Raw genomic sequence first — 13,825 nt, forward strand, 5'->3', positions numbered from 1 at the left:
CGCAACACACCACCGCGATGATCACGATGCCCACGGTGGTCCAGCCGTCGTCCTCAGACCCTCTTCCCGCCGGAGACCCGATGGACACGCCCGGGTCACAGTTGGGGTTGGGAAGGATTGCCAGACGCACGTTCCCGCGCTCCGTCCCCAGAGGATTGGACATCTCGCACGTGTATGTTCCCGCGTCTCCGTCCGCGGCGTCCACGATGATTAGCAGCTGGTTCCCCGCGGCGAAGAAGTGCCGCTCGGTCACGACTAGCGGGCTGTCGTCTTTGGTCCAGTTGAGCCGGGGTGCAGGACTCCCGCCCGCAATACACTGCAGAACCGCGGTCTCGCCCGTCGCCACCGAGCGGTCCATCAGCGGGCGCAAGAACGACGGCGTTTCTGGAGGAGGAACGGGACGTTATTCGATGAAAATTGCGTAAACGGGTGCGTCAATATTGATGTTTCCTTTCAGTAACAACTCAAGAAAGAAAGAAAGATTAGTTGTAAATAGAGATATATGCGCAGACTAACCCAGCACGGTTAGCGTAGCGTTAGCTGAGACGGCTCCTGCTGTGTTCTGGGCCGTACAGCTGTACACGCCGATGTCTTCTGTCTTCACGTCCACCATGAAGAACACGTCGTCTCTCGGCATGACGTGCATCCGTCGCTCGCGGGCCGCTGGGAAATCCGTGCCTCCATCTTTCTGCCAGGCGATCTGAGGAGACGGGTGTCCGCTAGCTGCGCACTCCAGTCGAGCCGTAGCTCCTGCGCGGATCGTCAGATCCATCGGCATCTTGGTGAAGTACGGCAGCACTGCGGGGACAAAATCAGAACCTTCCTGTCTCACTTGAAACCAACTTAAACTGCAGTTCATGGACTGGCCACTAGAGGCCAGCTGCAGAAGAGACTCAGTCCCATAGACTCGCATGTTAAAACGCTAAACTTTACAGCAGAATAAAACATGTTTACAGTCTAACGCAAAAAGTGGTTTTGGTCTATAAAGCTGATGTTGCTCTTCATGACGACTGTGAGGCGGGTGATTTTTTTTAAAACTCATCCGTTTAAATTATATTAAGCCTTAAAGTTGTGCATAATTAAGGGCGTGGCCACTTGAGTGACAGGTGGATTGCCGCTGATGTCACTGCTAGCCGTTTGTCTGCTGTCTGTTTTGATCTGAAGACTTACTGTTGACGGTCAGCTTGGCTTTGCTGGAGTACGAGGAGCCGAAGTGGTTGGAGATCACGCACTGGTATTTGCCCTCGCTGGAGAAGTCCACGGTTCTCAGCTGTAGTGTGGTGGTGTACTCCGTGACCTCCGTGACCTCGCTGACCTCCGTGACCTCGCTGACCTGAGACCGCAGGTGGGCCTGGTTGTGGATCTCTGCGTCGTTCAGGACCTCGTTGTCTTTCTTCCAGGCGAAGGTCATCGGGGAGTCGCTGGAACTGGCCGCCGAACACACGAAGGTCACGTTCGTGCCTTTAATGGCGGATTGTGTCTCGGGCTGCACTGTGATCTGGGGTTTGGGGAAATCATCTGCAGCGCACAACAACACACGCATGATTTCAAGAGCCTGAACACAAAGCTCCTCTTTAAAGGAGTAGTTCACTTCAAAAGAATGTTTAACCCATGATTTCTCTCCCTCAAGCCATCCTAGGTGGATCCTTATCATGGATAGATGCACTTTTATGATGGATAGATGCACTTTTATGATGGAGAGATGCACTTTTATGATGGATAGATGCACTTTTATGATTAATAGATGCACTTTTATCATGGATAGATGCACTTTTATCATGAATAGATGCACTTTTATGATTAATAGATGCACTTTTATCATGGATTGATGCACTTTTATGATGGATAGATGCACTTTTATCATGGATAGATGCACTTTTATCATGGATAGATGCACTTTTATCATGGATAGATGCACTTTTATCATGGATAGATGCACTTTTATGATTAATAGATGCACTTTTATGATGGATAGATGCACTTTTATCATGGATAGATGCACTTTTATCATGGATAGACGCACTTTTATCATGGATAGACGCACTTTTATCATGATAGATGCACTTTTATGATGGATGGATGCACTTTTATCATGATAGATGCATGCACTTTTATGATGGATGGATGCACTTTTATCATGATAGATGCACTTTTATGATGGATGGATGCACTTTTATCATGGATAGATGCACTTTTATGGATTTCAAAACAGAAACAGCCATTCACTGCCATTATAAAGCTTAGAAGAGCCAGGATTTTTTTTTTTTATATAACTCTGATTGTATTCGTCTGAATGAAGAGTGTCATATACACCTAGGATTGGTTCAGGGTGAGTAAACCGTGGGCTAATTTTCATTTGAAAGTGAAATACTCCTTTAAGAAAAAGCCTGACTGAACTGGGTCGATCACGTGACGCTCGCCCACTCACCGCACACAAACTCGTCCTGGGCGACGGCGAATACGCTCCTGCCCTTCAGCAGATGTGGATGGGCACAGCTGGCGTTCACCAGAGGAAGAAAAGCGTGTTCTGCCACCCACGGAGAAAACCACTTGAGCTGGCAGTCACACAGCAGACTAGATGTGTTCAGGAGCCTGACGGGGCGACACACACCAATCATCACTGTAGAAACTAGAAAGTGCTATATTTTCTAAATGTCTTAATCATTTGTTAACAAACAAGTATTCATTACTTCAATGAGCTCATTGTTTCTGCATTAAATTATTACATTGTTTAAATTAATACATTTTTCGCTAACTGTGACTTTGTATATGTACATTTCTGAAATACATAACTTAGTTTCCTCTGATCACAGAACACTAATATGGACTCATGCACTTTCTGTAAAGCTGCGTTGAAATGATGTGTGTTGTGAAAAGCGCTGTACTAATAAACGTGGATTGAATTGAACCAGATTCACGAACACAAGCGCAGGTTTAGATTCATACTAGCGCTGCACGATCAATCGCAACTTACATGAAATCACACTATTAACTAGTGGGTTTAACATCAAAATGTATTGTCTGATGTTAAAAAGTGTGTTTATTATCTAACCTTCTCCCTTTATATTGTTTGGTCAGTGTAAGCATAATTCATGCAATTTTAGAGTATTTAATTGAATTAGAATTAAAAGAAAGTAATTAGTAATTACATTTTACAGAGAGTAATTAGTACAGTAATCTAATTACACTGTTGAAGAACTGCACTGACACACTGCGCATAAAATGATCACAGCCTTTGCCAAATCGTGAGCGGTTATCGTGCGTGTGTAATTCATACGTACAGCTCCGTCAGCTTCTTCATCTGAGAGAAAGCGTTGGCCTGCAGCGACATGATGGCGTTGTTGCTCAGATCCCTGTGATGTGAGGATGGAGAACACGTTTAGAAGCGAACACACATCATCATGATCAGACATTAAGGATCTGAGAGAGACTCACAGTTGCTCCAGCACGTCCAGGCCTGTGAAAGACTTCCTGGTGACCGATCGGATGCGATTCCCTTGGAGGAACCTGACGAGCAGGAGAAAGACTCATCACAGTCAAAGCTAAACGTATTCAGACATCTTCACATTATCACAGTTTATTCGCTATAGTTTAGAAAATGGTAGTAAATATGAGCAGAACTCAGTTGATATTTGACTAGTTTTGTCCATCCTTCTGTTGGACTGTCTCACACATGAATTATGTTGAATATCTGTCAGCTGTTAAATTGAACTACACAATTAGATAATACCAGTTTAGCTCAACCAATCACCAAGCAATGCTTCATTTTGTTCAGTCTGTGTGTAAAAAGGGCATTAGCAATTAAAGAAAACACACTTCAGCAAAACATGATCAGCACAAAGTGTCCCAATCAGTTTTTGTCCTAAATGTTACTGGTAGTCCCTGTATGAAGATTGTTTGGGTATAATATGTCACAGTTTACATAACATAAATTAACTATAGTGTCCTGATCACACTAGTAAAAATGATATCTGGAGTCTGAATAATGTTTGTTTTGACTGTACTGAGATAACGTGATCCTGTAAACCACTCACAGTTTCCTCAGATTGTCCAGAGCAGAGAAAGGGCCGTTCATGTCCTCGATGGTCCATGAGATCTCGTTACACTTCAGATCTCTAAAGCCAGAGAAATCAGAGGAAACCACAGCGTTAAACTCCACACCCAGAAAACACCAGTCATTGAGCCGCCCAGAGCTCGTGTTCGTGCTAAAAATGAGCTCGCAGCAAACCTGCTGAAACCGGCTCGCTGCGTACTGATTCATGCTAGCGATGTGCTAAAACATGCTACAAACATGCTAATTCATGGTGGCAATGTGCTAAAACATGCTTTAGTCGCCTTTGGCTTTTGGCTTGCTTACTTGGGGACATTTAATATTCAACAATATTATTGATCTGCCTGAGCTGGACGATGACATCACGGTTTTCTCCAGAGCATACTTTTATCATGGATGGATGCACTTTTATCATGGATAGATGCACTTTTATCATGGATGGATGCACTTTTATCATGGATGGATGCACTTTTATCATGGATGGATGCACTTTTATCATGGATAGATGCACTTTTATCATGGATAGATGCACTTTTATCATGGATGGATGCACTTTTATCATGGATGGATGCACTTTTATCATGGATAGATGCACTTTTATCATGGATGGATGCACTTTTATCATGGATAGATGCACTTTTATCATGGATAGATGCACTTTTATAATGGACAGATGCACTTTTATCATGGATAGAGGTACTTTTATAATGGATAGAGGTACTTTTATCATGGATAGATGCACTTTTATCATGGATAGAGGCACTTTTATCATGGATAGAGGCACTTTTATCATGGATAGAGGCACTTTTATCATGGATAGATGCACTTTTATCATGGATAGAGGTACTTTTATCATGGATAGATGCACTTTTATCATGGATAGAGGCACTTTTATCATGGATAGATGCACTTTTATCATGGATAGATGCACTTTTATAATGGACAGATGCACTTTTATCATGGATAGATGCACTTTTATCATGGATAGATGCACTTTTATCATGGATAGATGCACTTTTATCATGGATAGAGGTACTTTTATAATGGATAGATGCACTTTTATCATGGATAGAGGTACTTTTATAATGGATAGAGGTACTTTTATCATGGATAGATGCACTTTTATCATGGATAGATGCACTTTTATCATGGATAGATGCACTTTTATCATGGATAGAGGTACTTTTATAATGGATAGATGCACTTTTATCATGGATAGATGCACTTTTATCATGGACAGATGCACTTTTATCATGGATAGATGCACTTTTATAATGGACAGATGCACTTTTATCATGGATAGAGGTACTTTTATAATGGATAGATGCACTTTGATAATGGATAGATAAACTTTTATCATGGATAGAGGCACTTTTATCATGGATAGAGGCACTTTTATCATGGATAGATGCACTTTTATCATGGATAGAGGCACTTTTATCATGGATAGATGCACTTTTATAATGGACAGATGCACTTTTATCATGGATAGAGGTACTTTTATAATGGACAGATGCACTTTTATCATGGATAGAGGTACTTTTATAATGGATAGAGGTACTTTTATCATGGATAGATGCACTTTTATCATGGATAGAGGCACTTTTATCATGGATAGAGGTACTTTTATAATGGATAGATGCACTTTTATCATGGATAGATGCACTTTTATCATGGATAGATGCACTTTTATAATGGACAGATGCACTTTTATCATGGATAGAGGTACTTTTATAATGGATAGATGCACTTTGATAATGGATAGATAAACTTTTATCATGGATAGAGGCACTTTTATCATGATAGAGGCACTTTTATCATGGATAGATGCACTTTTATCATGGATAGAGGCACTTTTATCATGGATAGATGCACTTTTATCATGGATAGATGCACTTATATCATGGATAGAGGCACTTTTATCATGGATAGAGGCACTTTTATGTGTTGCCTTTGGCTTGCTCAGATGTTGCATCTTTGGCTTGCTCAGTTGGGGATATTTTGGGGATATTTAATTTAATTTTATCAATCAATAAATTCCACTAGAAAAAAACCTTGTTGTATTATTTTAATTGAATACTGTGAAGCTGCTTTGATACAATCTGTATTGTGAAAAGCGCTATACAAATATACTTGACTTTTATAATGGATAGATGCACTTTTATTATGGATAGAGGCACTTTTATAATGGATAGATACACTTTTATCATGGATAGAGGCACTTAAATCATGGATAGAGGCACTTAAATCATGGATAGAGGCACTTAAATCATGGATAGAGGCACTTTTATCATGGATAGAGGCACTTTTATCATGATAGAGGCACTTTTATAATGGATAGATGCATTTTTATGATGGATAGAGGCACTTTTATCATGATAGAGGCACTTTTATAATGGATAGATGCATTTTTATCATGGATAGAGGCACTTTTATAATGGATAGATGCATTTTTATCATGATAGAGGCACTTTTATAATGGATAGATGCATTTTTATCATGGATAGAGGCACTTTTATCATGGATAGAGGCACTTTTATAATGGATAGATGCACTTTTATCATAGATAGATGCACTTTTATCATGGATAGATGCACTTTTATAATGGATAGATGCACTTTTATCATGGATGGAGGCACTTTTATCATGGATGGAGGCACTTTTATCATGGATAGAGGCACTTTTATCATGGATAGATGCACTTTTATCATGGATAGAGGCACTTTTATCATGGATAGATGCACTTTTATAATGGATAGATGCACTTTTATAATGGATAGATGCACTTTTATCATAGATAGAGGCACTTTTATCATGGATAGAGGCACTTTTATCGAGGCACTTTTATCATGGATAGAGGCACTTTTATCATGGATAGAGGCACTTTTATCATAGATAGAGGCACTTTTATCATGGATTGAGGCACATTTATCATAGATAGATGCACTTTTATGGACTTCACTGTCATTCACTGCCATTATAAAGCTTGCAAGAGCCAGGACATATTTTAATATAACTCTGATTGTATTCGTCTGAAAGAAGAATGTCATATACACCTAGGATGACTTGAGGGAGAGTAAATCATGGGGTAATTAAAATTTTTAGGTGAACTATCCCTTCATACGGAGTAATACTAAACTGCTCTGACAGCTCATTCACTGAAAATAGAAGTGTTGAAAGTATTCCAGGAGTCGGACTCACAGCGTCTGCAAGTTGGCGAGGCCTCGAAACGCTCCGTCGGCGATGAAACTGACGCGGTTGTTTCCGATGTGGAGCTGCTCGAGGACACTGAGTCCGACGAAACTGCCTTCCTCCAGACGGGTCAGCTGGTTCCAGCTCAGATCACTGACAGACAGACAACACATATATCAGTCAAGCATTCAACGTTGTGTTCATCATGAAAGGGGCTGAAGTATCCCACTGAGCCTTTACCTGAGTCACATGCTGTGTCTGAAACACTTGGTTTGAAACTCACTAAAAACTATGTTCTGTATGATATGAATGTGTGTAGTATGAATGAGATTCTGACATTCTACATCTAAAGTCTAAAAAAGCTTAAACTAGACTTTAAAAAAAGCTTAACCTAGTCTGATGTAGAATTCATCTAAAATAATTATATTTTCAGCTTCAGAATCAGGAATATTGTTATTCTGGTGTCTCTAATGTCCTGTGCTTTGGGGGCTTCCAGTCCAAGTCCAAGCCTATTCATTTACACCCACAATGTAATACCAAATTAAGCATTTTAATCAAAAGTAAATTTTTTGTAACCTTTTATCGGTGTCTTGGAGTATCGTATCATGAGTTCGGTATCATGACATGAGGGGATCGTTACACCCCAGTCTATGGACAAACCTGGATAATTTATCCAACAGAACGATGAAAGACGACAACGCAGCCGTACACAAACACACACATGACTCCAGCGCAGGCATGATGGGTCAGAGACACACACACACATGACTCCAGCGCAGGCATGATGGGTCAGAGACACACACACACACATGACTCCAGCGCAGGCATGATGGGTCAGAGACACACACACACACGGGACTCACAGCTCGGAGAGTTTCTGGCAGAACTCCCACGCGTCGGCTCTGATGCGGATGATGGTGTTGTGCGACAGATGAAGTTTCTGCAGCGTCAAGAGCCCATAGAGCCAGCCTTTACTCACCTCCGTCAGGTTGTTGTGCTCCAGCTGTCTGCTCACACACACACAGGTTTGGTTAGCTATACTTGTGAGGACATTCCACAGGCGTAATGGTTGTTATACTGTACAAACTGTATATTCTGTCCCCCTACACTAACCCTACCCATCACACACACACTAACCCAACCCCTAAACCTACCCATCTCACACACACACACACTAACCCAACCCCTAAACCTACCCATCTCACACACACACACACTAACCCGACCCCTAAACCTACCCATCTCACACACACACACTAACCCGACCCCTAACCCGACCCCTAAACCTACCCATCTCACACACACACACTAACCCGACCCCTAACCCGACCCCTAAACCTACCCATCTTACACACACACACTAACCCGACCCCTAAACCTACCCATCACACACACACTCACTAACCCGACCCCTAAACCTAGCCATCACACACACACACACACACACACACACAAGCTCTGAAGCGCTGGAGTAAAGCATGAGAGCAGGACTTCACTCACAGCACTTCCATGTTGTTGAGACCCCAGAAGGCCCCGTCCATGAGGCGTGTGATGCCGTTCCTCTGGATCTTCAGCGAGCGAAGGCCGTGGAGTCCGTGAAACGCCAGACCCTCGATACGCCGAACACGGTTCCTGCTCAGCTCTCTGTCAATCACACACACACACACACAAGAGTCAAGAACAGCTCTGTCAATCTCACACACAAGAGTCACACTTAAACCGATTTGGCTTATCTCGATTATGAAATGGCAAATGTTGTGATCATTAGTTATGTGCAGCTTGTCAGTGACGTACGGCTCAGTAAACGCGGCTCACTCTGAAAGCACTGCGAGTTCGAGTCGCTTATAACGTGCATTTGAAAAAGCAACACCCGTCAAACATGTTTCCAGACATGAGAAGCATTTATGAACCTCTTGTCCAACAAAAGACAACATTTAATAACACGCTTTTCCTCCAAACTCACTTCATAAGGACAGTTGAGCTCCTCCTTCTGTGAGATGATGAGCTTCTGACACAGAATGAGGCAGTCGTGTATTTATAAGTCATGTTTAATCAAAGCGTTTCAATCTTCTGTTTATTCAGCTACAGCGATAGGGATTTCCTGGAATGATGCACATTATTGTACTTCTGCGGCGGGGCATATTTGCTAGTGTGTGTGTGAGACGCCCTCTGGTGTTCAGAGGGATATGTGGTGTGTGAGTGTGAGATGCCCTCTGGTGAGCGAGTGTGTGTGTGAGTTCACCTACAGGGTCTGCAGGTGCGGGAGCAGGAAGATCTTGGGTGGGATGGAGCTCAGCCGGTTCTTGTTGAGTTTTAACACCAGCAGTGAGTTGGACAGGTTACTGAAGCAGCCGTGCTCCAGCGTGGAGATACGGTTGTTATTCATCAACCTGCAAACACACGATTCAAACACAGATTCACGACATGCTGACATGCCAATTCACTGAAGCCGTAGTTAATGATAGCTTTAGCTATAGATAATTAACTACTTCTGTTCTCAGTCTTTTTGGAATCAGCTATATATGAACTTAAACTAGTCTGAAAGAGCTTAAACTAGACTTAAAAAGGCTTAAACTAGTCTGAAAAGAATATAAACGAGCCTAAAATAGCTTAAACTATTCTAAAAAAGCTTAAACTAGACTTAAAAAGGCTTAAACTAGTCTGAAAAGAATATAAACAAGCCTAAAATAGTATGCACGTCAACTATTCTAAAAAACACAAACTAGACTTAAAAATGAAAACTAAAACTGCTTAAACCAGTCTAAAAGAACATAAAATGACCTTAAACTAGTCTAAAAAAAGCTTAATCTAGTCTGAAAAGAGCTTAATCTAGTATTAAAAGAGCTTAAACTAGTCTAAAAGAGCTTAAACTAGTCTGAAAAGAACTTAATCTAGTATTAAAAGAGCTTAAACTAGTATTAAAAGAGCTTAATCTAGTATTAAAAGAGCTTAAACTAGTCTAAATGCTAAGGGTTAGCATTCAGACAGTGTTGGAGCGTGAGACTCGTCAGGTTTCTGGAAAGTGGGTCAGCTCAGAGCAGCAGGAGGACTCACAGGTTTTTCAGAGGAAGTGGAGGAAAAGCCCCGGCCCGAACCTCCATAATATTGTTGTTGCTAAGGTCCAGCGTCTCCAGCGCGACCAGCGAACCGAGCCGATCCGACGAGATCCTCGAGATCTTGTTGTTTGCTCTGAAAACAGAAAGAAAGGCGTTTCAGAAAGCAGATTTCAGTGTTTCTCCAGCTCTGATGTCAGAACGCCTCACAACAGCTCACAACTGCCCTTGGGTTTAGAAGAGTGTTATTTGGTTTATAATGTAATTACTAACAAGGTATTTAAACAAACACAAAAAAACGCTGGCAATTACGCGGATGATGAAGCCCATTCCCTCAGTGAAAGATTGTGATCTGATGATGGTTTGGGTCGATCATAACACTGAAGAAGGCCTTCTTAAAACCTGACAAAGGGTACAATGTTAAGGCATCAGTAACACAGCTATATAAGAACTTAAAGTGTGTATGTCAGGTTAATTTTTTTTTTTTTGATATATTAAATAAGGTTTAGATGTCTGAGTGAAAATGTAATTATCATTAAAATTATTACTGTAATTGCCCTACAGTAAGCTTTATAGCCATTTCTGTCAAGATCATATATTTAAAACACAGCTGAGCTGTGACGTCAGAAGAGGGAGATGTGCCAAAAAAGTTCTTTTCAAGTATGGAGAGTTTTGAGTCTGAGGAGATCCAAAATCCCCCTCAAACCTACGATGGCCCACAGCCATACAATTTTGAGCCTCCAAGGGGTGAGACAGATGAGGAGCCAAACAGAAATTTAAATAATTCCTATCGAAGAAACATAAATATCTGGCCAGTGGAGAGTTGGTCAGGAGTCTTGGTAAGTACATTTACATTTATGCATTTGGCAGACGCTTTTATCCAAAGCGACTTACAGTGCACTTATTACAGGGACAATCCCCCTGGAGCAACGTGGAGTAAAGTGTCTTGCTCAAGGACACACTGGTGGTGACTGCTGGGATCGAACCAGCAACCTTCGATTTACCAGTTTAGTGGTTTAACCCACTAGACCACCATCTACACTGGTAGGTATAGGCATAACTTAGAGGTGGAATGGTACATGTATTCGTATTGAACCAAAACGGTACGGGCTTCACGGTTCGGTGCATGAATATACACGGAGAATACATGGTATAAAAATAAATAGCAGTTTAAGTGAGTACTGAAAATAACTAACTTTTTCATCTTATATTCTGCCTTTAGGTATCGAAAAACATACAAAACAATACATCAACTTGTCAAACGTGTATTTCCCCTAACTATTTTGTGTTAATCATAATTACAAATTTAACCTGACATACACACTTTAAACTAAACTGAAAGAGCTTGAACTAGTTTTAAAAGTGCTTAAACTAGTCTGAAAAGAACATAAACAAGCCCAAAAGAGCTTAAACGACTTTAAAAGCTTAAACTAGTCTGAAAAGAACATAAACTAGTCTAAAAAAAGCTTAAACTAGTCTGAAAAGTGCTTAACAACGGTACAAAAGTGCTTAAGGTCTTCAGTAGTCATGTCAAAGCAATAACTAAATCAGCATACTATCATCTCAAAAATATAGCAAGAATTAGATGCTTTGTTTCCAGACAAGACTTAGAGAAACTTGTGCATGCTTTCATCACCAGCAGGGTGGATTATTGTAATGGACTCCTCACTGGCCTTCCCAAAAAGACCATAAGACAGTTGCAGCTCATACAGAACGCTGCCGCTAGGATTCTGAGCAGAACCAGGAAATATGAACATATCACACCAGTCCTCAGGTCTTTACACTGGCTCCCAGTTAGATTTAGGATTGATTTTAAAGTATTATTACTGGTATATAAATCATTCAATGGCCTAGGACCTCAATACATTGCAGATATGCTCACTGAATGTAAACCCAACAGATCACTCAGATCATTAGGATCATATCAGCTAGAAATACCAAGGGTTCACTCTAAGCATGGCGAGTCCGCTTTTAGCTATTATGCTGGAACCAGCTTCCAGAAGAGATCAAATGTGCTCCTACAGTAGTCACATTCAAATCCAGACTCAAAACACTTCTGTTTAGCTATGCATTTACTGAATGAGCACTGTGCCACTGTTCGTCCGACTGTTTTCTTTTGCTTTCAAAAGTAAGCTCGAGGATCAAACTGTAGGCAAGGTGACAGAGAGGGTTTTAATTATGGTCAGCAGGGCATTTAGCCCGTAACTGTAAATGCCCACTCAGGTGGTGTAAAAGAAAGTGATAATGTGAAAGTGACGTGTATTAATGTGGGTTTGTAGTTGACGATATTAAAGTTTTCATCTGAGAAAGAATGTGAACGCAGTGCTAAAGAAAGTGAAAAGAACGTGCGAGTAAATGAGGGAGAAAAGAAAGTTAAAGGAAAGTTGATAGATGGAAGTCGTAAGAAGATTGAAGGTTAAAAGAAGGTTGAAAGATTTAAGTCTTAAGGGAATCCTTTTGAAGTAAAGATCTATAATAATATTCTTTTTTTTATAAGTACTGTATTTAATTTTTCTAAACTGTTTTAATTATTCTTATTTCTTTTTATTATTTTAATTTCTTCTACGTAAAGCACTTTGAATTGCCACTGTGTATGAAATGTGCTATATAAATAAACTTGCCTTGCCTTAAACTAGTCTAAAAAGTGCTTAAACTAGTCTGAAAAGTGCTTAAACTAGTCTAAAAAAAGCTTAAACTAGTCTAAAAAAAAGCTTAAACTAATCTGAAAAGAGCTTAAACTAGTCTGAAAAGTGCTTAAACTAGTCTAAAAAAAGCTTAAACTAGTCTAAAAAAAGCTTAAACTAATCTGAAAAGAGCTTAAACTAGTCTGAAAAGTGCTTAAACTAGTCTGAAAAGAAAATAAACAAGCCCAAAAGAGCTTAAACTAGTCTGAAAAGAACATAAACTAGTCTTAAAAAAGCTTAAACTAGTCTGAAAAGAGCATAAACTAGTCTAAAAAAAGCTTAAACTAGTCTGAAAAGAGCATACACTAGTCTAAAAAAAAGCTTAAACTAGTCTGAAAAGAGCATAAACTAGTCTAAAAAAAGCTTAAACTAGTCTGAAAAGTGCTTAAACTAGTCTATAAGAACATAAATTAGCTTAAACTAGTAAAAAAGCTTAAACTAGTCTTACAAGTGCTATAAGTCAAGTCAAGTTTATTTATATAGCCTAGCGCTTTTCACAATACAGACTGTATCAAAGCAGCTTCACAGTATTAAATTAAAATAATACATAGACTATAACTAGTCTGAAAGAACATAAACAAGCCTAAAAGAGCTTAACTAGTCTGAAAGAACATAAACAAGCCCAAAAGAGCTTAACTAGTCTTACAAGAGCTATAACTAGTCTGAAAGAACATAAACAAGCCTAAAAGAGCTTAACTAGTCTGAAAGAACATAAACAAGCCCAAAAGAGCTTAACTAGTCTTACAAGTGCTATAACTAGTCTGAAAGAACATAAACAAGCCTAAAAGAGCTAAACAAGTCTGAAAGAACATAAACAAGCCCAAAAGAGCTTAACTAGTCTGAAA

At 40.2% G+C, this 13,825-nt stretch overlaps 1 protein-coding gene across 1 annotated transcript in view; it reads right to left on the bottom strand.

Moving 5' to 3' along the window:
• The window catches only part of lrig3 (leucine-rich repeats and immunoglobulin-like domains 3), a 33,438-nt gene that overhangs the window by 6,674 nt on the left and 12,939 nt on the right, over positions 1–13,825 (bottom strand). Inside the window, exons 4-15 of the mRNA XM_082166950.1 lie at positions 10,298–10,432; positions 9,490–9,633; positions 8,744–8,887; positions 8,107–8,250; positions 7,253–7,396; positions 4,035–4,115; positions 3,436–3,507; positions 3,282–3,353; positions 2,429–2,592; positions 1,171–1,518; positions 517–798; positions 1–384 (exon numbers count right to left, since the gene is read on the bottom strand). The exon at positions 1–384 is cut by the window's left edge and continues 81 nt beyond it. Coding sequence (XP_082023076.1) covers positions 1–384; positions 517–798; positions 1,171–1,518; positions 2,429–2,592; positions 3,282–3,353; positions 3,436–3,507; positions 4,035–4,115; positions 7,253–7,396; positions 8,107–8,250; positions 8,744–8,887; positions 9,490–9,633; positions 10,298–10,432 — 2,114 coding nt within the window. The remainder of the gene's footprint in view (positions 385–516; positions 799–1,170; positions 1,519–2,428; positions 2,593–3,281; positions 3,354–3,435; positions 3,508–4,034; positions 4,116–7,252; positions 7,397–8,106; positions 8,251–8,743; positions 8,888–9,489; positions 9,634–10,297; positions 10,433–13,825) is intronic.

Source organism: Leuciscus leuciscus (genome assembly GCF_965113295.1).
Source record: "Leuciscus leuciscus genome assembly, chromosome: 4".
NCBI lineage: Eukaryota > Metazoa > Chordata > Actinopteri > Cypriniformes > Leuciscidae > Leuciscus > Leuciscus leuciscus.